At 41.3% G+C, this 21,500-nt stretch overlaps 1 protein-coding gene across 8 annotated transcripts in view; it reads left to right on the top strand.

Annotated features, from left to right (window-relative positions):
* Positions 1-21,500, top strand: part of LOC133500420 (intermembrane lipid transfer protein VPS13B-like) — a 506,059-nt gene that overhangs the window by 187,477 nt on the left and 297,082 nt on the right. For all 8 annotated transcript variants that reach the window (XR_009794884.1, XR_009794885.1, XM_061819054.1 and 5 more), the window contains exons 20-21: positions 9,498-9,607; positions 10,862-10,994. Coding sequence is in view for 6 of the 8 variants with exons in the window: in XM_061819054.1 (XP_061675038.1) it covers positions 9,498-9,607; positions 10,862-10,994 (243 nt within the window). In the remaining 2 variants the exon portion in view is untranslated. The remainder of the gene's footprint in view (positions 1-9,497; positions 9,608-10,861; positions 10,995-21,500) is intronic.

Below are 21,500 nucleotides of genomic sequence, written 5' to 3'. Positions count from 1 at the left end.
TTGCCCTTCATCCTAGCAGACACTCTTCTATCACATAACACACCAGACACCTTTCGCCAGCTGTTCCAACCTGCTTGGACCCGTTTCTTCACTTCCTGACCACACTCACCATTGCTCTGTATTGTTGACCCTAAATATTTGAAGTCGTCCACCCTCGCTATCTCTTCTCCCTGTAGCCTCACTCTTTCCCCTCCACTTTTCTCATTCACGCACAAATATTCTGTTTTACTTCGGCTAATCTTCATTCCTCTCCTTTCCAGTGCATGTCTCCATCTTTCTAATATTTCCTCTGCATGCTCCCTGCTTTCACTGCATATGACAATATCATCTGCGAACATCATGGTCCAAGGGGATTCCAGTCTAACCTCATCTGTCAGCCTATCCATTACCACTGCAAACAGGAAGGGGCTCAGAGCTGATCCCTGATGCAGTCCCACCTCCACCTTAAATTCCTCTGTCACACCTAAGGCACACCTCACCATTGTTCTGCTGCCATCATACATGTCCTGTACTATTTTAACATACTTCTCTGCCACACCAGACTTACGCATGCAGTACCACAGTTCCTCTCTTGGTACTCTGTCATAGGCTTTCTCTAGATCCACAAAGACGCAATGTAGCTCCTTCTGACCTTCTCTGTACTTTTCCACGAGCATCCTCAAGGCAAATAATGCATCTGTGGTACTCTTTCTAGGCATGAAACCATACTGTTGCTCGCAGATACTTACTTCTGTCCTGAGTCTAGCCTCCACTACTCTTTCCCATAACTTCATTGTGTGGCTCATCAACTTTATTCCTCTATAGTTCCCACAGCTCTGAACATCCCCTTTGTTCTTAAAAATGGGAACTAGAAAACTTTTCCGCCATTCTTCAGGCATCTTTTCGCCCGCTAGTATTCTGTTGAATAAGTTGGTCAAAAACTCCACAGCCATCTCTCCAAATTGCTTCCATACCTCTACCGGTATGTCATCAGGACCAACTGCCTTTCCAGTTTTCATCCTTTGTAGTGCCTCTGACTTCCCCCTTAGTAATCATTTCCACTTCCTGGTCCTTCACTCTTGCCTCTTCAACTCTTCCTTCTCTCTCATTTTCTTCATTCATCAACTTCTCAAAGTATTCTTTCCATCTATTTAGTACATACCGGCACCAGTCAACACATTTCCATCTCTATCCTTAATCACCCTGACCTGCTGCACATCCTTCCCATCACTATCCCTCTGTCTGGCCAACCTGTAGAGATCCTTTTCTCCTCTTCGTGTCCAACCTGGTGTACATGTCTTCATATGCTCTTGTTTAGCCTTTGCCACCTCTACCTTTGCCCTACGTCGCATCTCGATGTACTCCTTTCGCCTCTCCTCAGTCCTCTCAGTATCCCACTTCTTCTTCGCTAATCTCTTCCTTGTATGACTCCCTGTATTTTGGGGTTCCACCACCAAGTCTCCTTCTCCCCTTTCCTACCAGATGACACACCAAGTACTCTCTGCCTGTCTCTCTGATCACCTTGGCTGTCGTCGTCCAGTCTTCCGGGAGCTTCGGTTGTCCATCGAGAGCCTGTCTCACCTCTTTCCGGAAGGCTGCACAACATTCTTCCTTTTTCAGCTTCCACCACATGGTTCTCTGCTCTACCTTTGTCTTCTTAATCTTCCTACCCACCACCAGAATCATCCTACATACTACCATCTATGCTGTCGAGCTACACTCTCCCCTACCACTACTTTACAGTCAGTAACCTCCTTCAGATTACATCGTCTGCACAAAATATAATCTACCTGCGTGGTTCTACCTCCGCTCTTGTAGGTCACTATATGTTCTCCCTCTTCTGGAAATAAGTGTTCACTACAGCCATCTCCACCTTTTGCAAAGTCCACCACCATCTGCCCTTCAAAGTTCCTTTCTGGATGCCGTACTTACACATCACTTCTCATCGCCCCGTTTCCTTTACCAATATGTCCATTACAATCTGCACCAATCACAACTCTCTCGCTGTCTGGGATGCTCAGACTACTTATCTAGTTCCTTCCAGAATTCTCTTTCAACTCTTGGTCAATCCTACCTGTGGTGCATAGCCGCTAACCACATTACATAACACCCTCAATTTCAAATTTTAGTCTCATCACTCGATCTGATACTCTTTTCACCTCCAAGACATTCTTAGCCAGCTCTTCCTTTAAAATAACCCCTACTCCATTTCTCTTCCCATCTACTCCGTGGTAGAATAATTTAAACCCTGCTCCCAAACTTCTAGCCTTACTACCTTTCCACCTGCTCTCTTGGATGCACAGAATATCAACCTTCTCCTAATCATCATGTCAACCAACTCCTGTGCTTTTCCTGTCATAGTCCCAACATTCAAAGTCCCTACACTCAGTTGTAGGCTCTGTGCATTCCTCTTTTTCTTCTGACGCTGGATCCGGTTTCCTCCTCTTCTTTGTCTTCGACCCACAGTAGCTGAATTTCCACCGACGCCCTGCAGGTTAGCAGTGCCGGGGTCGGGCGTTGTTAACCCGGGCCACGACCGATCCGGTATGGGATTCTTTAGATGAACGCTCATATTTGTTTGGCACAGTTTTTACGCCGGATGCCCTTCCTGACGCAACCCTCTGCATTTATCCGGGCTTGGGACCGGCCTACAGATTGCACTGGTTTGTGCCCCCATAGGGCTGCATTTAAAGCTGGTATACTAGTATATATACTCCAAATCCAAGCAGCTTCTTTTTTTAGGGGTACAGGCAAGAACTTTTTTTTCCCTAACAATGAGAGTCATTGTTAATTTATGAAGGCTCAGAGTTGGCTATAAAAGGAGATATTTTATAACTATGGAGCTACTTATCAACGACTGGGGCTCAACCGAGCTGCTGTACTACCTCTTCAGACCCTAATCTGGCCTCACTACTGGTCCGCAGTTCATGTGAAAATTATTTTTCCCATGTATTTTATATAATGTGTTTTGAATCATTTCAAACATTTTTGCAAATGTATTTGTTATATAAAAAAAAAAACTGAATTGCATTTATTCCCATCTATTTTTTGTTTTTTGTTGAAAGTGTCGCTGTAGTTATGGATTTCTGTTGTGTCCTATGTGTTAAGTGTTTCTCCTTGTAAGTATTGCTTATAGCTGTAGTCGTACATTTTGCAAAAGTTTACTATTTTCTCCATCAAATAATATGCTTAGGATCACATTTCCATTTTCAACACTTGAGACACACTCTAAAAAGTTTATATTGTCCACATGCATGCCCGCACACACTGATGCACAAATGTATGCACACAAAGTTTGTTGTATTGTCTAGTCTAGAAGTATGTAATGTACCCTGTTCAATTTACATGAGATAACATGTACTGATTATCGTAATCCCATAACTCATACCGGCATGGGCCCATTAACTTCCCTATGTTCCCTGTTTTAGATATTCCATGTTTTTTTTTTCAGTATCTCTATTTTTGCTTCTTTTATCCCCTCTGAGAATAAGCGGCTCAGATAATGCATGGATGGATGGATGTCTATCCTTTATGTCCTCTAGAGCTCATTTTGTATTTTCTGTACACTCACACCCTTACTAGCTGAGGGTTATATGCCTCTTTCCCTAATTATTAATCATTGCTGCAACTACCCTGACCAAACAACCAAGTGTGAAGCACACACACACACACACACACACACATACACACACAAAACCACTGATCAGGCTTTTTGTATGCCAGGAGTCTGTTTCCAGTCCTTCCAGTTCTGTGTCCTTCCTGAGCCCCTGGCTCCTTCGGCAGCATTGCCCTCAGGTTGCAGCCCCACATAGAAACAGCAAAACAGGGAGTTCAGCATTTGGCTCTTGTCTCTTCATTCTCTGTCGGTGGATGAAAATAGAAACACTCCCGTATCTTGACAAATATCCACATTCACTTTTTTAAAAAAAAATTGAACGTAATGTTTATTACACCCACCCACACACCACTGAGTCATTTTTGTGTTGTGCCAGCAGCTCCTGGCCTGTCACGTGCATAGATTGACATAAACGCACACATACATTTATCGTAACTGACACTCACACCGATTAAAAAAAAATCAGCAGAACACCTGTCGTAATGCATGCCTCGCTCCAGGACACCTTCAACTTATGAGCTCATCGGAAAAGCAATTAAAGGCAGCATAGGCCCTGTATGGTTGCGTAATGTTTTGTTTTGCTACTTGGCTTCGAAATTAACTAAACCTGTCAGAAGTCATCTGGCTGACGTGAGCCGGGCTATATTTATTTATTTTCTGTTGGAGAAACTGGACACACAGTCCCAGCACTGCCTCATGTCCAATAATGAACCAATTCTGTGGGGCCGATTAGCTGGCTAAAACTCATATACTCCCCTTTCCTCTTGATGGATCTTTTTTTGCCTGTCTGAATCTCTGATTTTTGTGTCATGGCCCTGTAGTTTTGAGGTTGTGCACTTTTTAAGGTTGCGTACTCTTTAACCCATGTTATAACCCATTCCCTCTGGGGAACATGTTGCTGTACACAGACTTTGAATTGTAACATAATGTTGTTTATTGAAGAAGACATAAAAAAAGAATATGACCTCAGAGAGATATGAAAGAATTAGAGGTATTTGTGAAGTTTAAAAAAAAAAGTCAAAAAAATGGCTAACATTTTCAAGGCCTTGATTAGCTAGTCTCATGATTCAACATGCCCTCACCCTGGGAGCAGCCTGTTGTCAGAGAGCTGTAAAACAACACCAGCAGCCCCACGCTCTCTTTTAATTCTACCTCTCTTAACTATTTGGAGTGAAAAAAAAAAACACCTTTGACATTAATAAGTCCATTGTGGGTGAGTCAAGGTAAGTGTGTCCTCATATGTCTACACATACACGGCACGGTTCACCAGGGTTTTTTTTAAGGAATAATTTATGAAGTAAGAAAAATGTTATCATTGTCATCACTTTCTGTAATTACCCATGTGTCACCCTATTAGAGCAGAGAAAACAACAGTTAGCGTCCCGCTGAGGTCCCCCTTAAGCATGTCAGGCTTTTGCATAATGCTGAATGCTTCAAAGGAGATGTCACTCAGTGGCTTTTGTGCCAACACAATAATTGGAACAAGAACACAGTTGTGTTATTAGGTTTAGTCTTCAAAACCTAAAAAGGCAGGTCAACATGTATTCTGTCTGTGTTGTTGAGAGCTTACTTTAGCGATGTTTGATCTTTAGGAGATAAAATGCCATGCCAATAAATGTGTAGACATATTTTCAATTGTCAAAATATAATGTACTGATGGTGAAATATTTAAGAAACTCTAGCAAGTAATGCACCTTGCATATTTCAGTACATTGGTTGAAATCATGTTTTACATATGCTCGAGATTCATCTACAATCCTTGTTATTCATTGCAAGGACTGCGTTAACTGCTGAACATGTTTTAGAATTTTTTGGGTAATTGCAAAATGGTAGGAATGGAACAACTTTTCCTCACAGTACCGAATCACCAATTGCTTTGTAACAATAAAGAAAAAAAAAAACCTTTTGCCACATCAGTTGCTTCACTTCCATCAATTAACAGTGTGCTATTCAACCTGAAACATGCTCAGCCGATTATGTGCCACATTTTACAACCAGGCAACCAAATGTCTGGCAAGCACCACTCACTTCAATTTCATCTATTGTAATTAAAACTTAATGATGGGGAAATCCCATTCACATAAGTGAAATTACCTCAGATTGTAGAACAGAATTCATTATGCATTTGCAACTGCTTTCCATGTCTGCAAACAGCTTTAGATATGTGACGTTAAATAAGTTAGATGGCCACCTTATGACATGACAGTAAAATACAGTTCAAAGAAAAAGTATGTGATTCCTTTGGAATTAAATTTTTGCATTAATTTTTCATAAAATGTTATCTGATCACTTAAGTCACAACAACAGACAATCTAATCTGTAATATACCACACAATTAATTGTTTGTTCATCTACGGACACATTACGTAAGCATTTGCGGCGCAAAGTGAAAAAAGTATTGGAATACCTTGGTGAATAACTTCTCCAAGAGTTTGTGGGAGCCAGGCGTCAACCTAGAGTGTAGTCAGTGTGACGGGTGGTGGTATTCAGAGTTGTGGAGTCCTATAAAGTAACATTTTTTGAGTTTTGAATTGTCATGGTACATTGTTCATTGACCCATACCTGACAAAATCTACAATCAAGAATTGTAAAAGGCAGAGATTTGAACGTGTCCTCTCTTCTCCTATCACGTCTCTGACCAAAGCCACACACCTCACATACGTAAACGTGCACAAGATTCATAAAATGCACATTTTATGAATGTGCACTGGAAACATGCTGATCATTGCTTGTGGTTTTATGTGATTTTGGGGGGAATTCACAATCAATTAAAAATAGAGATGTGAAAATGTCAAACGTCATTGAATATGCTGATTGTGGCAGCAATGGCAGCTGGTCAACACTGGGCACTAGGGTGCTGCTCCTTAATCGCTGACTCAGATTGATGAGAACAGAAGTGAATGAAATGGAAAAAAAAGATGAAAATGAGCTTTAATTAGCTTAGATTTTTTTTCGCCATAGTCTCATTCTTTGATGCAACTTCAAGTTTTGAGTTCTCAGACCTTTGCCGTTAATCTCATTAAATTGTCACATGCAGGCTGGGGTCATGTATAATAATAAAAATGTTGCTGAGATTGGGCATCAAATTCCATTGCCCGAATCAATTAACCTTAAATGGAGTTAAAGTTAAACCCTATCTCGCGTAATGAAAGGAAGCCAAGTCAAACCACGTCATTCCTCAGTAGACCGGCTCATTGAAATGGCGTGGAAGAACTGTTTATTAGACAATGGCAGTAATTGCAGCAGCGTGCAAGTCATCAAGAGTAGGTAGGTGGGTAGCAGTAATTTTTTTGGGCAGTCTTGGCTGTTGGTTACACTTTGATTTTGTCATTCTTTGTGGCAACACCAAACAAGACTGATGGACGAACACAGAACCAAATTAATAACTCCTCTGTAGAACTGCCTCAACAGCTGGCCATGCTTTCTCAGAAGCCACTGGAAGTACGTCCTCAGCTTTGTCATTTTTAGGATGGAGGTTACCACTTCAGGTCCTGAGAGACTGTAATTCCTAAGAATTTGAAGATCTTGACAGTTGACACAAGGCAGTTGGACAGGAAGAGGGCCATCTGAGGTGAAGGATTTTTTTCTTGAAGTCCACGACCATCTTTAGTCTTGAGAGTGTTCAGCTCCAGGTTGTGTTGGCCGAACTAAAGCTTAAGGAGTTTCACAGTTGGGTGCGTTGAGGAGGTCATTCGTGTAGAAAAAAGAAAAAAAAAAGGGTTAAAATTGACAAAAGAAAACTGAAAAACAACTATGTGAATCCATTGTTGTTCAACTGCTAGTATGCGGGGGTCCATTCTCTTTTATTAAGTTACTCACAATACATTTTATCTGTGCTCATTTATATTTCTAATATCCAAATAGATTCCGTACTTGTGCTGCCACTCATAGTGCTGTATCATGTATACTTTTCTCCCAAGCCTTAAATTTAAAGTGTGTTATCAAATACCTAATTCACTATACAGCTCATTCATCACGTTATTTGTTCTATCTTGCTCATGCTTTTCTGGTCTATGATGAAACTAGATGAAATTGGCTTCCAGAAGTATAGCGAAAGCCAAGTCCAATTAGGCAGCCACATTGTGGGATAGGAGTTCAAGCCACAGGCCTGAGATTATGATTCCTATTTAGGAAAAGGCGTGAGTGGATGCATGGTGACAAAAGAAGACTGGAAGTGGAAAAACTTGTGTAAAATGGAGGATGACAGCAATTTGGACAGAGAAGTGAGAGATTGCAATGGTAATTTGGTGTGGAGGTTTTGGTACAAGGGAATGAGGGGTGGAAGATGAATGGGAGAACACAATGGTGGGTTATGGAATAGATTTGATTTAGGGACAGATGCCAGAAAAGCTGTTGTTCAGGACACAAGCCATTTAGGAGGTACAAGTGGAGAAATTGTGACAGGACTGACAGAAAGTAAACAACAGAAGATTCATTAAACAAATGAGAAGGGATTGTTAGTGCGACTTGATCCAAGGCAAACATTTGCCAATTTTTTTGGTAATTATGTATCAATTGCACACCATTAAAGGATACCTAGTAAACAATTACTAGACACACACACAACAAAAACCTTTGACCATGTTTATTGGCCATCCAATATAATGCACACATTTCAACATTGCACACAAATACAGTCAACCATCTCACACTGCAAACACACAAATAGCATCACAAATCACTTTCCCCTAAATTTGAGTATTTTTATTGTTTAAGAATAATATGATATTGAGGAATGCCTGCCGAGCTGGCAAATGTCTTTATCATAGTGAATGGTTCTTTTGCGTGCACTCTGTTTCTGCATGTGTAAGTTTGTGTCCATGATTGTCACATCTGCAAGACAGCAAGCAAACGTGCCTCTCTCTTGCGCACTCTCTCTCTCTCTCTCTCTCTCTCTCTCTCTCTGTCTCACACATACACACGGACACACACATACTTGCAGATGTGCACTATACACACTCACACACACACGCACACACACACACATACTTGCAGATGTGCACTATACACACTCACACACACACGCACACACACACACACACACACACACACACACACACCACACACACACACACACACTGGTTCTCCTTTGCCTTGGGGCCTGTAAAAGCAGATTGGGGACTTGTCCAAAGTATCATTAAACCTCTTGAAAGACCTGCTGTTAGATCTAAAACATCCTCCTGTCGTCATGCATGGACAGACCACGGCACGCCAGAGACCTTGCACTAATCCTGCCGGCATGGGAATCATTATTGATAGGTTCCTAACGCATTACCTCAGGGTTCGCTTATTGTTGGTAAAGATTATTATTTAAGAGTAAACCAAAACATTGCGAAAGTCTCAAGTTTCATAGAAAGTTATCAGAAGAAATTGTTATTACTGGCTTAGAGAGATACCTCTTTGAACACTGCAGTTGGCGGAGAAAATTCCTTGCAATTCTCCAATAAACAGCTTTATATACTCAAGATATGTAGGTCACACGGAGACCTGTAAGAGTAGAACAAGAGTAATCCCTCTTTGGCCATTCTGTTATAATAATCTTAAGAGACAGTGCTGCAGATGATCATGTTTTGTGATTGCCGGACAATCGATCGGAGCACCACAACTATATAAATATGCACACCACATTTAGATTAATATTTGCTCAAACTTTGGGAACCATAAATAACATTTAGTTACAGTTCACAATCATATTCTACTTTTTGTTGGTCTGTCACTATAGCGCAATTTCAACTTTGAAATCTTTGAGTCACAAAATGTAAAAAAACTAAAAAAGTTCCACAATGTTCTTCAAGGCACAGTATTAATATTCCTTGTATGCTAATCAAATTGTCATAAGTTGAGCAGTTTTGTTAGGCTAACACTATTGAAATTAATTTTCTCATGATTTCCATATGTTCAGGTGGAGTTTTGTTGGCAAGTGTCCAGGGTATATCTATCAATGTGGACCCGATCTTCTGCACATGGCTGCTGCATCAGCCTCATAGAGGGAACACCAGGCAACAGCAACAGGTGTAAAAGTCTTTCTTCACTTATGTTTGGAACAAAACACATTCTCCATCTTCAATCGTGGATAAAATTCACCAACTCTCTTATGTTGCAAACCCTTTAGCGTGAGTGTACACGTGTATGGTGTGTATGGATGTGACAGTTTTAAGGCAATGTATTATTTTTCATGTAAATGGCATGGACACAACACCTTGTCCAGGCTTAGCATTTTTCTTTTCAATTATCCTTTTGTTTTGTTTTGTCTTTTAATACCACTGACAGGACATATACCTTTCAATTTTGGTCACACTGATGCATGGAATGAAAAGTAAAATGCAAATCAACATTGGTGAGGCATTTCATCTTTCTCCTCATCTTTGTTAACTAAAAGCTGCACCCTCATCTGGGATCAGATCCTGCATCTGGTACGCTAGTCAATGTAAAAATATTAATGAAAAAATACAGGCTAATACATGTATTTTAGCTTTGGATTATGCTAGTAACTAGATGACGCTGGTTGGATACTTTGTAAGGAGAGTGAAATATGGGAGTTTTTTTCTGAGCATAGTTTACCTTTGCATCGCTTATTTCCCAATTTCCATTTTATTTGATTGTTATTATGATTATGTATTTATTATGCAGCATGATTATTTTGACACTGACAGCATAAATGATCATTTCATGACACTCTCCTACAGCTTCTGTTGCTCTAATTCTTGCCTAGCTTTTGCATCTTTAAAGTATCAATGAGGACCGTTACTTCTTGTAAATTGCACAAGTGTGGCATCAAACTCCAGTAAACAGAAATGATTGCAGAAAGAATTATGAGTGTCTGTCCATGCTTAAAGGCTTGCATGCTGCAAGAACTTAAGTGGCAGGCAAAACCCTCACGTACTCATTCCACCCTGTACACCACTTTTTCTAGTTCTTTCCCACTGTAGCAATACTGCATACCAAAACCACCAAACAGTCCAACAGCTTTGTTCTTTCCCCTTGTCACTAACTTTTTAAACAAGGGACTTGTCAGATCAAAGTGAAAACAGCGCTACATTTGTCACTGCAGCATCTGCACTTTGACAGAAGCTTGCAAACTTGTTTTTGATTATTCTTACAGCAACATTGTAAAAACATTTTTGTGTACATCCTAAATGTACATGTATTATGTACAGTTTCTTGCTAATTCATGTAACTTGAGTTACACTTTCCCTCTGTGTTTTTTGCCTACTTGGTAAATTCAGATGAAGATTATGAGAAGGCATCTTAAATATATCATGACAGAATGCAGGTCCAGTTTCCTTGGCAAAGAGGAGAGAGGATGAGGTTTCTGTGGGCAGCACGCCATTGGTGCAGCAGCCCTCCAATCAAGCTTCCGACTATGCAAGCAGCCCCGTCAAAACCAAGACTGTCACAGGTGAGCTTACTAACAACCAAATGTACTCAAGTAACAACTGCATATCTGCATTTACAATTGTATTTTTTTTACGATTAGACCTGTCCCCTTGCAGTTAATTTTCCAGTTTTCGAAACCGTAACACTATCAACGTAGCGTATCTGTCTTCTTGGTGGAATTAAAAAAAATACAAAAAACATGGACCCAGCACTTCAAATGCATAAAATCCATTGCTCCATGGCAAATACATTCCCAGAAAAATATTTGAAGCTTGACCTATTCTACTCGCCACACTGCTATTCTCACAAATAATGTCCCATTTCTAATGTTTAAGTCAAGTTTTTGATGAAAGTGACTCCGTTTGAGACATCAGTAAATTTGACACGTTGACTTGACTTGGAGAACCCCCTCAGATTTTCAGCACTTAGGAGCTTATTGGGGGTATTTGTATCTGAAACTGAATGTAGTACAGCACACATAACAGTTGTCGTTGGATGATTTATGGTTCTAATGAAGTGAAATTTAATCACAGGTTACCCATTCCCAATGCCTCATAAATGTGTGTAGGGAACTTTTAGGTTTCTGCACACATATATACACTTCCAGGCCAAGTTGTTGTTATTTAAAGTGCCACTGACACCAAAATATACTTTTTAATATAGGTATTGTTATCAAGACTACTTATAGTATTAATCACCTTGATGATACGAGTTGGAAAAAGTGAGCTGGGAGCATTTTATAAAACCGGAAAGTTGCGATAGTATGACTCGACATCCATTTTATCTGTGATGTGACGTCTCATGCAGGCATCACAATGGGGCAGTCGCCATTGACAAACATGCTGTGCCAAATCCAATGGTAGATGAACAAGCGCGATTTTTGGATTTTTCTGACGCCCTTTCTGAGACTGAATCTCTTTTTGAGGAAGAGAACATTTCAGAAGCGAGTGAAGCAACTAGGGCCATTTTATCATATTGTTTCGAGCCATATTTAGATGATATGCAGATCACTTCTAACTAACAACAGACTCCACAAAAACACAGACGAGGAGGACGGGAAATATTCAAAGTGACTGGCCCATAATTGTTCGATTTCCTAACCCTTTTACAAGTCCTCTCTATGTAGCGTACTCAGGAGGACCCATGCCGGGCGCAGTAAATACGTCAGGAGTACCCAGACACCAGTGGCTGGTGGACGGGAGAGCTCCTTTCTCCAACCCGCCCCCTGTGCAACTGCACACGACCGCCCGCTTCCCCCCCTGACCTACCAATGTGTCGGGGTAAACAGCGGCCAGCGCCACCGCTAACGGCGGGCCCTGCACATCGACATATTTAGCACCCCTGACTTACGTACTTTATTAATTTATTATGACGTGGATCTTTTGTTACGTTGTGAGAGAAGGATTACATCGTTATACACAGATTTCTAGAATGTTCCTACAAGGACAAGGATGGCTATTGACGGAGCTTTTTATTAATACTGGTGCTTTCAAACAAGTTCACGGATACCACACTGCCTTGAACTGGTTGCCAGCCAATCGCAGGGCACATGGAGACAGACAACATTCACACTCACAATCACACCTTGAGGCAATTTAGAGTCGCCAATGAATGCATGTTTTTGGGATGTGGGAGTGTCCGGAGAAAACCCAAGCAGGTACAGGAAGAACATGTAAAGTCCACACAGACGGGGCCAATATTTGAAACCTGGCTAACACCTTACAGCTGTGCTGCCGTGCCGCCCTTGGAATTAACAGTCAATTGCAAAAAAAAAAAAAAAAAAAAAGATCCAGCCACTCACAACCTTTTTACACCCCTGCAAACCATTTTTGCCACCCATGTAGTTAACTGTGAGGCCTACGCTCTCCAGCTATGCCACTGTGCCCTTTGGTGCATTTTCCATTTTTTTTCTAAAATATTATATAGGTTAGGACAAAAAAACTAATGGGTGCCAAGACTGGTGAGCAGGACTATAGTTCTGAGAAACTTTGCTCTCAACTTATAATGCCTGGAACTTCGACTGTAATGAGAGTATGATGCTGTTTCGTTAACACATTTAACAAAGCTACATTGTAATCTACGGGACTTTCCTCCAGGCTTTTTGTGGGTTTCTGTAATGTGCAAGCAAATGTACACAGACACACTTAAGCAGCTCACTGCAGATCATTTCCCCAGAAAGGGCTAAGGGCATGGTGATATCATGCTGCAGTGTTGCTGCTCCCCAGCTCAAATCTCAGAACCAAAAATCTCTGGATTTGGAAAGCAAATAAGTTACTCTGTCTTTCTTCATCTCATCTTTTAGTGGTTGTTTTTCGATTATACATGTACATGTACACAAAATGTGGCGGCATGGTGGATGACTGGTAAGCAAATTTGCCTTACATTTATGAGGACTGGGGTTAATAGCCCAACCTCATCTGTGTGGACTTTGCATGTTCTCCCCGTGCTTGCATAAGTTTTCTCCAGGTACTTCGGTTTCCTCCCACATCACAAAAATGTGTGATATTTTGATTGAAGACTTAATTTCCCGTAAATGTGAATGTGAGTGTGAATAGTTGTTTACATGTGGCCTGTACTTAGCTGGGAACTAGGTCAGGGTGGAGCCTATCTCTTTTCAAAAGATAGTTAGGGTTAAGGTCGAGCTTGCCTGCAACCCTTGTGTGTATCAGCCTTACAGAAACTGGATGGATATACTGTATGTTCAAAATGCCACTGATTTGTAGAACAAGCATAGCTGAATTGAATTGAGGCCCCTATACACAAAGTGTCACGTGTGATTTGTAAACAGGAAAAGATAGTTTATTATTACCCTCACATGATCAGTTTACATTTCTGTCTAGTACTTTTAAAAAAAAAAATACAAATCAAGACATCATCCCCTTAGTTATATTCACCACAGTGCTATTATGTTAGTCACAATAATTTTTTTTTTAATCGCTTCACAACATTGGTGGGAAAAAGTATTTGCCCCATCATGATTTTTTTTTCTTGCGTATCTATCTCATACAAAGGTTTCAAATCATAAAAGCAATTGTAATATCACTCAGAGACAACCCAAGGAAATACAAAATGCACTTTTCAAATGACAATTCAATTTATTAAGGCACACCAAAAAATCTAAACCTTTCTGACCCTCTGAAAAGGTCATTGCCCCCTGAACCTAATAACGGATTATGCCACCCTTGGCAGCAATAACTGAAATCAAGTATTTGCAATAAGTGAGTCTTTCACATTCCTCTGGAGGAATTGAGTCCCACTCTTCAAGGCAGAACTGTTTTCAACTCCGCCATATTGGAGGGTTTTCTAGCATGAACTGCCCATTTAAAGGTCAAGTGTCATCCCTATAAACATTCTAAAATAGATATTGTTATGATAAATACATATAACATTATTCACTTCAATGTCTATACAAAAAAATAAATATGAGGGGAGAGCGCGTCGTCCATGCCCAAAGTTCCAGAAGTGTCATTCAACATCCAAGTGGTTGCCATATTGGCTGCATCTCCTGCCCGTGACGTCACCCGGGACATTTGCCATTGAAAACACGCTGTGGCCCCTACTGTGGGAGACGAAAACGCCCTTTCTGACATAGAAGCTCTTTTCGAAGAAGAGAACATCTCACAACCAAGTGAAGTTACCGGGGCGATATTACACTATTGTTTCGAGCCATATTTAAATGATATGCAGATCACAGCCAAACCGCCTCCCCATCTGAACCACTTCCGCGGCAGAGGTGAGCCACCGCAGTCCGGCGCCGTGACGAGCCAACCCGTCCGACAAGGCCGGTAGCGATCTTCAAGACCTGCGGAGGCAGTCCTTGGCTGCTGCACAGAAGCCTTCCGATGCACACATCGACATGTTTCGCACCCCCGATTTACGGATTACGCCCCCGCCCCAACTATTGTTTTTTTTTTTTACTTGCTGTATACACACCTACCTGTCATTTCGAACCCATGAAGCGCTCGTCCTTTGCGCCTGTGCAATCCATTTTTCATGATGAACTGTGTCTCTTGGAAACTTATGAAGGGTAAATCCATCCTCCCGAGTGTTGGAGCAATATCCAGCAATGCAACGAGCCGGCATTTTGGCTAACACGAAGGAACAACGAGCTACATTCCAGCAGGTAAAACTCGTCTAAACATACGAGAGCACTTGAGTGCGCTATTGCCCTTAACATCACTTCCTGCTTCTTGTCGAAAACAAATCCCTCGAGAGGATTTTCATGGCGGGAGTTTCAAAAAGCCATATACGTCAAAATCATGTTTTGTGGTGAAAAAAGGCATGGGACAATACTGGCTGCCGTTTTTTTTCATTAATAACATACTAAAAATCATGCATTTCATGACAGTGGCCCTTTAAGGTCACACCACAACATCTCAATTGAATTTAAATCCCGACTCTGACTTGGCCACTTTTTTTTTTGTTTTTTTTGAGCCATTCAGAGTTGAACTTGCTGGTATGTTTCGGCTCATTATCCTGCAGCAGGATCCATGAGCACTTTACAAGACTATCACTCTGCCACCACCATACTTCACTGGTGGCATAATGTTCTTTTTACCTAATGCTGTGCCATTTTTAAGAGAGATGCAACAGGCACACCTTCCAAAAAGTTCAAATGTTGACTCGTCAGTCCACAAAAGGTTTCTCCAAAAGTCTTGAGGATCATCAGAATGTTTTTTGGCAAATATGAGACAAGTCTTTGTATTCTTTGCTTACAGCAGGAGTTTTCACCTGTGAACTCTTCCCATTGATGTCATTTTTGGGTAGTGTCTTTCTTATGGTAGAGTCATGAACACTGACCTGCCTGCAGGTCTGTAGATGGTGTTCGAGATTCTTTTGTGACCTCCTAGATTAGTCGTTGTTACAGTCTTCTATTCTATTCTATATTCTATATTCTAGTTGGTTGTCCTCTCCTGGGAAGTTTTCCCATTGTTCCCAGTTTTCTCCATTTGTGGAAAATGGCTCTGATGGTGGTTTGCTGGAACTAAAAAGCCTTGGAAATGGCTTTGTAACCTTTTCCAGACTGATGATGATTCTTGAACTTTTTTGGGATTGTGGCAGGATGCATTGGTTCTTGAGATCTTATAGCCTACGTCACGTTCTGTGCCATTTTAAGTGATTTCTTGATTCGACAAGTATGGTGGTAATCAGGTTTGGGTGTGGCTTATGAAACTGAACTCACCTTTCCCAATTTTCTGGTTAGTCACAGTGACTCTGTGATTTGTGTTGTGTGTGTGTGTGTGTGTGTGTGTTGTGTGTGTGTGTGTGTGTGTGGTGTGTGTGTGTGTGTTGTGTGTGTGTGTGTGTGTGTGTGTGTGTGTGTGTGTGTGGTGTGTGTGTGTGTGATTTTCACACAGGGTCTGAAAGGTTTGGAATTGTTTTTGTGCATTAATAATTTGAATTGTCATTGGAAAACTACATTTTGTATTTCCCTGGGTCTCTGAGTGATATGGAAATTGGTTCATTCATTTGAAACCTTTGTTTGTGATAGATATTCCCCAAAAAAAACAGAAATCAGGAAGGGGGCGTGCACTTTTTCACGGCACTGTATCAAAGTGATTGTTTTTTACTGTAGTTTTAAATCGGTGCACATGTACGTAGCCAATTACTTTCGTCCACCTAAAAGTTAAGCCTAAATATATTTTTGAACTTCTCCCTGATGAATGTTCTTATTAAATACAAGATTATGTTCCAAGTCCCAACCTTCTCATTGTTCGCTAACATCTACCAGAGAAATGATCTCACTGGCCTTGCTTTTCAATCTTTCAATTAGCCGTTGGCACCCTGAGAGAATTCTGCTTTGCCGAGAAGCCTATCCTCCAATCTGGCTCTGCTTCCCAAAGTTTGGAACAAGAAGAGCTGCCTTTCTTCCTGTCTGCTAGTGGTCTGGATGATGGGATTATGTGTAATTTTTCTGTTTACTGGGGGGACTAGCAAACGATTGCGTGAAATGGAAACATTTGTTTTGTTCATGCCATTAATCTGTGAGGTTGTCAAAAAATATAGTTTGGTGGTAAGACCTGCCCTCCTCAGGAAAAAAAAAATGTCGATCTCAGCCATATAAGAAAAACTATGGTATGATGGAAACAGGTAAGAAACACTACAGATAGCCCACACTTACTATATATTTGGTATGAATACACAAAAACAGCAGATGCATTCGTGTATAGATAAATGATAGAGGAAACTGAGGGGAGGAGATGCAGGTAGAACAACAGTGCTGTGAAAAAGTATTTGGTCTTTTCTTGCGTCTCACACAGAAAAGTTTCAAATCATCAAACCAATTTTAATCACTTAGAGACAACCCAATGAAATACAAATTGCAGTTTTCAAATGCCAATTAAATTTATTAAGGCACAGAAAAAATCCCTCTGAAAAAGTAATTACCCACTGAACCTAAAAACGGATTCTGCCACCCTTGGCAGCAATAACTGAAATCAAGTATTTGCAATAAGTGAGTCTTTCACATTCCTCTGGAGGAATTTTGTCCCGCTCTTCTTTGCAGAATTGTTTCATTGCAGCCAAATTGAAGAGTTATTGAGCATTAACTGCCTGTTTAAGGTCACACCACAGCATCTCAATTGGATTTAAATCAGGGCTTTGACTTGGCCACTCCAAAACTTTTTTTTTTTTTTTTTTTTTTTGCCATTCAGAAGTGGACGTGCTGGTGTGTTTCGGATCGTTGTCTTACTGCATGATCCAACACTGCTTGAGTTTGAAGCCACAAACTGATGGCCAGATATTCTCCTCCAGGATTTTCTGGTACACATCAATCACAACAAGTGGTCCTGGTCCTTAGGTAGCAAAACAGCCCCAGACCTTCACACTGCAACCACCATGCTTCACTGTTGGCATAATGTTCTTTTTATCAAATGCTGTGCTATTCTTATGCTCGATGTAACAGGCCAAGCACCTTCCAAAAAATTCAAATTTTGACTTGTCAGTTGACAGAATTTTTCTCCAAAATTCTTGAGGATCATCAAGATGCTTTATGGTAAATGTGAGACGAGCCTTTGTGTTCTTTCCTGACAGCAGGGGTTTTCGCCTGGGAACCCTCCCATGAATGCAATTTTTGGCCAATATCTTTCTTATAGTAGAGTCATGAACACTAACCTTAACTGAGGCCAGCAAAGCCTGCTGGTCTGTAGATGTTGTTGGAGGTTATTTTGTGACCTCCTGGATGAGTCATTAGCGAACTGTTGGAGTAATTTTAGTTGGTCGTCCACTCCTGGGATGGTTTGCCACTGTTTCCAGTTTTCTCCATTTGTGGAAAATTGCTCTGACTGTGGTTCACTGGAGCCCCAAAGCCTTGGAAATGGCTCTGTAACCTTTTCCAGACTCACCTTTTCCAAATGTATTGTTAGTCAGAGTGACATTGTAATTAAACAAGGGTGGGGTGCAATTACATTTTCACAAAGGGTCACAAATGTTTTGATTTTTTTTTTTTTTTTTTTTTTTTTTTTTTTGGTCTTACTAAATGGAACCGTTATTTGAAAAATGCACTTTGTATTTCCTTGGATTGTCTCTGAGTGATAATAAAATTGGTCTCATGATTTGAAACCTTCTGTGTGTTAGACAGATATGCAAAAAAAAAAAAAACTGTTTATAGTACAGCCAATAAATAATGAAGGTAAGAATGGTTGGCTTGGTAAAGGAAACAAGACAAATTATAAATAATGAGATATGAGGCCCCTTCTTGAGAAGACTGCTTAGTCTCCAAGCTACTCCTCCTGCTAAATTTGAATGTATTTTTATGCGTCAACTGATTAGCCCATTCAAACTCTCATTCACTTAAGGGGAAATACATTTTTGGTTTGCGTTTCCTTTCTGCAGAATGAATGAATGATAATGGTATTATTCTTGTGGATCTTGGCTGCATGCTTTTGGGTCAAAGTAAAGTGAACAAAAAGGGAAGTTGGAGTTCTGAAAATAGAATATGCAGCGATTCTAAAGTAGGTTCTCTCAATTTCACAAAGATGTTTGAAATTATGTTGTGTTGCCTATTATTTCCCTCTTGTGTCATGGTTTTGCTGGCGTATGCCCTCCGTAACATACACTGCACACTCAAATGGTTCATGCATTACCGTGCACATTTTATGCGTTTATACATTTTTATTCATATTTGCAATGTTGACTTGGCATCAAATGCCAAGTGGCCTGTATTGCTTCATTCTTTTTGGTGCTTCTTTCACTCCGCCAAGGTCCACCCTAGATGACCTCATAACAACCTACCCATTCTTAGCCCTTCTTTTAGCTTCTTCTTCTTCTTTTCCTTTCGGCTTGTCCCGTTAGGGGTCGCCACAGCGTGTCATCTTTTGCCATCTTAGCCTATCTCCTGCATCTTCCTCTCTAACCCCAACTGCCCTCATGTCTTCCCTCACCACATCCATAAACCTTCTCTTTGGTCTTCCTCTCGCTCTTTTGCCTGGGAGCTCCATCCTCAGCACCCTTCTACCAATATACTCACTCTCTCGCCTCTGAACATGTCCAAACCATCGAAGTCTGCTCTCTCGAATCTTGTCTCCAAAACATCCAGCTTTGGCTGTCCCTCTAATGATCTCATTTCTAATCCTATCCAACCTGGTCACTCCGAGCGAGAACCTCAACATCTTCATTTCTTTTCTGCCACCTCCAGTTCAGATTCCTGTTGTTTCTTCAGTGCCACTGTCTCTAATCCGTACATCATGGCCGGCCTCACCACTGTTTTGTAAACTTTGCCCTTCATCCTAGCAGACACTCTTCTGTCACATAACACACCAGACACCTTTGCCAGCTGTTCCAACCTGCTTGGACCCGTTTCTTCACTTCCTGACCACACTCTCCATTGCTCTGTATTGTTGACCCCAAGTATTTGAAGTCATCCACCCTCGCTATCTCTTCTCCCTGTAGCCTCACTCTTCCCCCTCTACTTTTCTCATTCACGCACATATATTCTGTTTTACTTCGGCTAATCTTCATTCCTCTCCTTTCCAGTGCATGTCTCCATCTTTCCAATTGTTCCTCTGCATGCTCCCTGCTTTCACTGCATATGACAATATCATCTGCGAACATCATGGTCCAAGGGGATTCCAGTCTAACCTCATCTGTCAGCCTATCCATTACCACTGCAAACAGGAAGGGGCTCAGAGCTGATCCCTGATGCAGTCCCACCTCCACCTTAAATTCCTCTGTCACACCTAAGGCACACCTCACCATTGTTCTGCTGCCATCATACATGTCCTGTACTATTTTAACATACTTTTCTGCCACACCAGACTTACGCATGCAGTACCACAGTTCCTCTCTTGGTACTCTGTCATGAGCTTTCTCTAGATCCACAAAGACACAATGTAGCTCCTTCTGACCTTTTCTGTACTTTTCCTCTAGTATCCTCAAGGCAAATAATGCATCTTTGGTACTCTTTCTAGGCATGAAACCATACTGTTGCTCGCAGATACTTACTTCTGTCCTGAGTCTAGCCTCCACTACTCTTTCCCATAACTTCATTGTGTGGCTCATCAACTTTATTCCTCTATAGTTCCCACAGCTCTGAACATCCCCTTTGTTCTTAAAAATGGGAACTAGAACACTTTTCCTCCATTCTTCAGGCATCTTTTCGCCCGCTAGTATTCTGTTGAATAAGTTGTTCAAAAACTCCATAGCCATCTCTCCAAATTGCTTCCATCCTATACCTCTACCGGTATGTCATCAGGACCAACTGCCTTCCCATTTTTCATCCTTTGTAATGACTTTCTGACTTCCCCCGTAGTAATCATTTCCACTTCCTGGTCCTTCACTCTTGCCTCTTCAACTCTTCCTTCTCTCTCATTTTCTTCATTCATCAACTTCTCAAAGTATTCTTTCCATCTATTTAGCACACACTACCGGCACCAGTCAACACTTTCCATCTCTATCCTTAATCACCCTAACCTTCTGCACATCCTTCCATCTCTATCCCTCTGTCTGGCCAACCTGTAGAGATCCTTTTCTCCTTCTTTCGTGTCCAACCTGGTGTACATGTCTTCATATGCCTCTTGTTTAGCCTTTGCCACCTCTACCTTTGCCCTACGTCGCATCTCGATGTACTCCTTTCGCCTCTCCTCAGTCCTCTCAGTATCCCACTTCTTCTTCGCTAATCTCTTTCCTTGTATGACTCCCTGTATTATGGGGTTCCACCACCAAGTCTCCTTCTCCCCTTTCCTACCAGATGACACACCAAGTACTCTCCTGCCTGTCTCTCTGATCACCTTGGCTGTCGTCGTCCAGTCTTCCGGGAGCTTCGGTTGTCCATCGAGAGCCTGTCTCACATCTTTCCGGAAGGCCGCACAACATTCTTCCTTTCTCAGCTTCCACCACATGGTTCTCTGCTCTACCTTTGTCTTCTTAATCTTCCTACCCACCACCAGAATCATCCTACATACTACCATCCTATGCTGTCGAGCTACACTCTCCCCTACCACTACTTTACAGTCAGTAACCTCCTTCAGATTACATCGTCTGCACAAAATATAATCTACCTGCGTGGTTCTACCGCCGCTCTTGTAGGTCA

This window comes from Syngnathoides biaculeatus, chromosome 5 (genome assembly GCF_019802595.1).
Source record: "Syngnathoides biaculeatus isolate LvHL_M chromosome 5, ASM1980259v1, whole genome shotgun sequence".
Taxonomy (NCBI): Eukaryota; Metazoa; Chordata; class Actinopteri; order Syngnathiformes; family Syngnathidae; genus Syngnathoides; species Syngnathoides biaculeatus.
The sequence above is the reverse complement of the archived record's forward strand: the minus strand, read 5'-3'. Positions and strand labels throughout refer to the sequence as shown.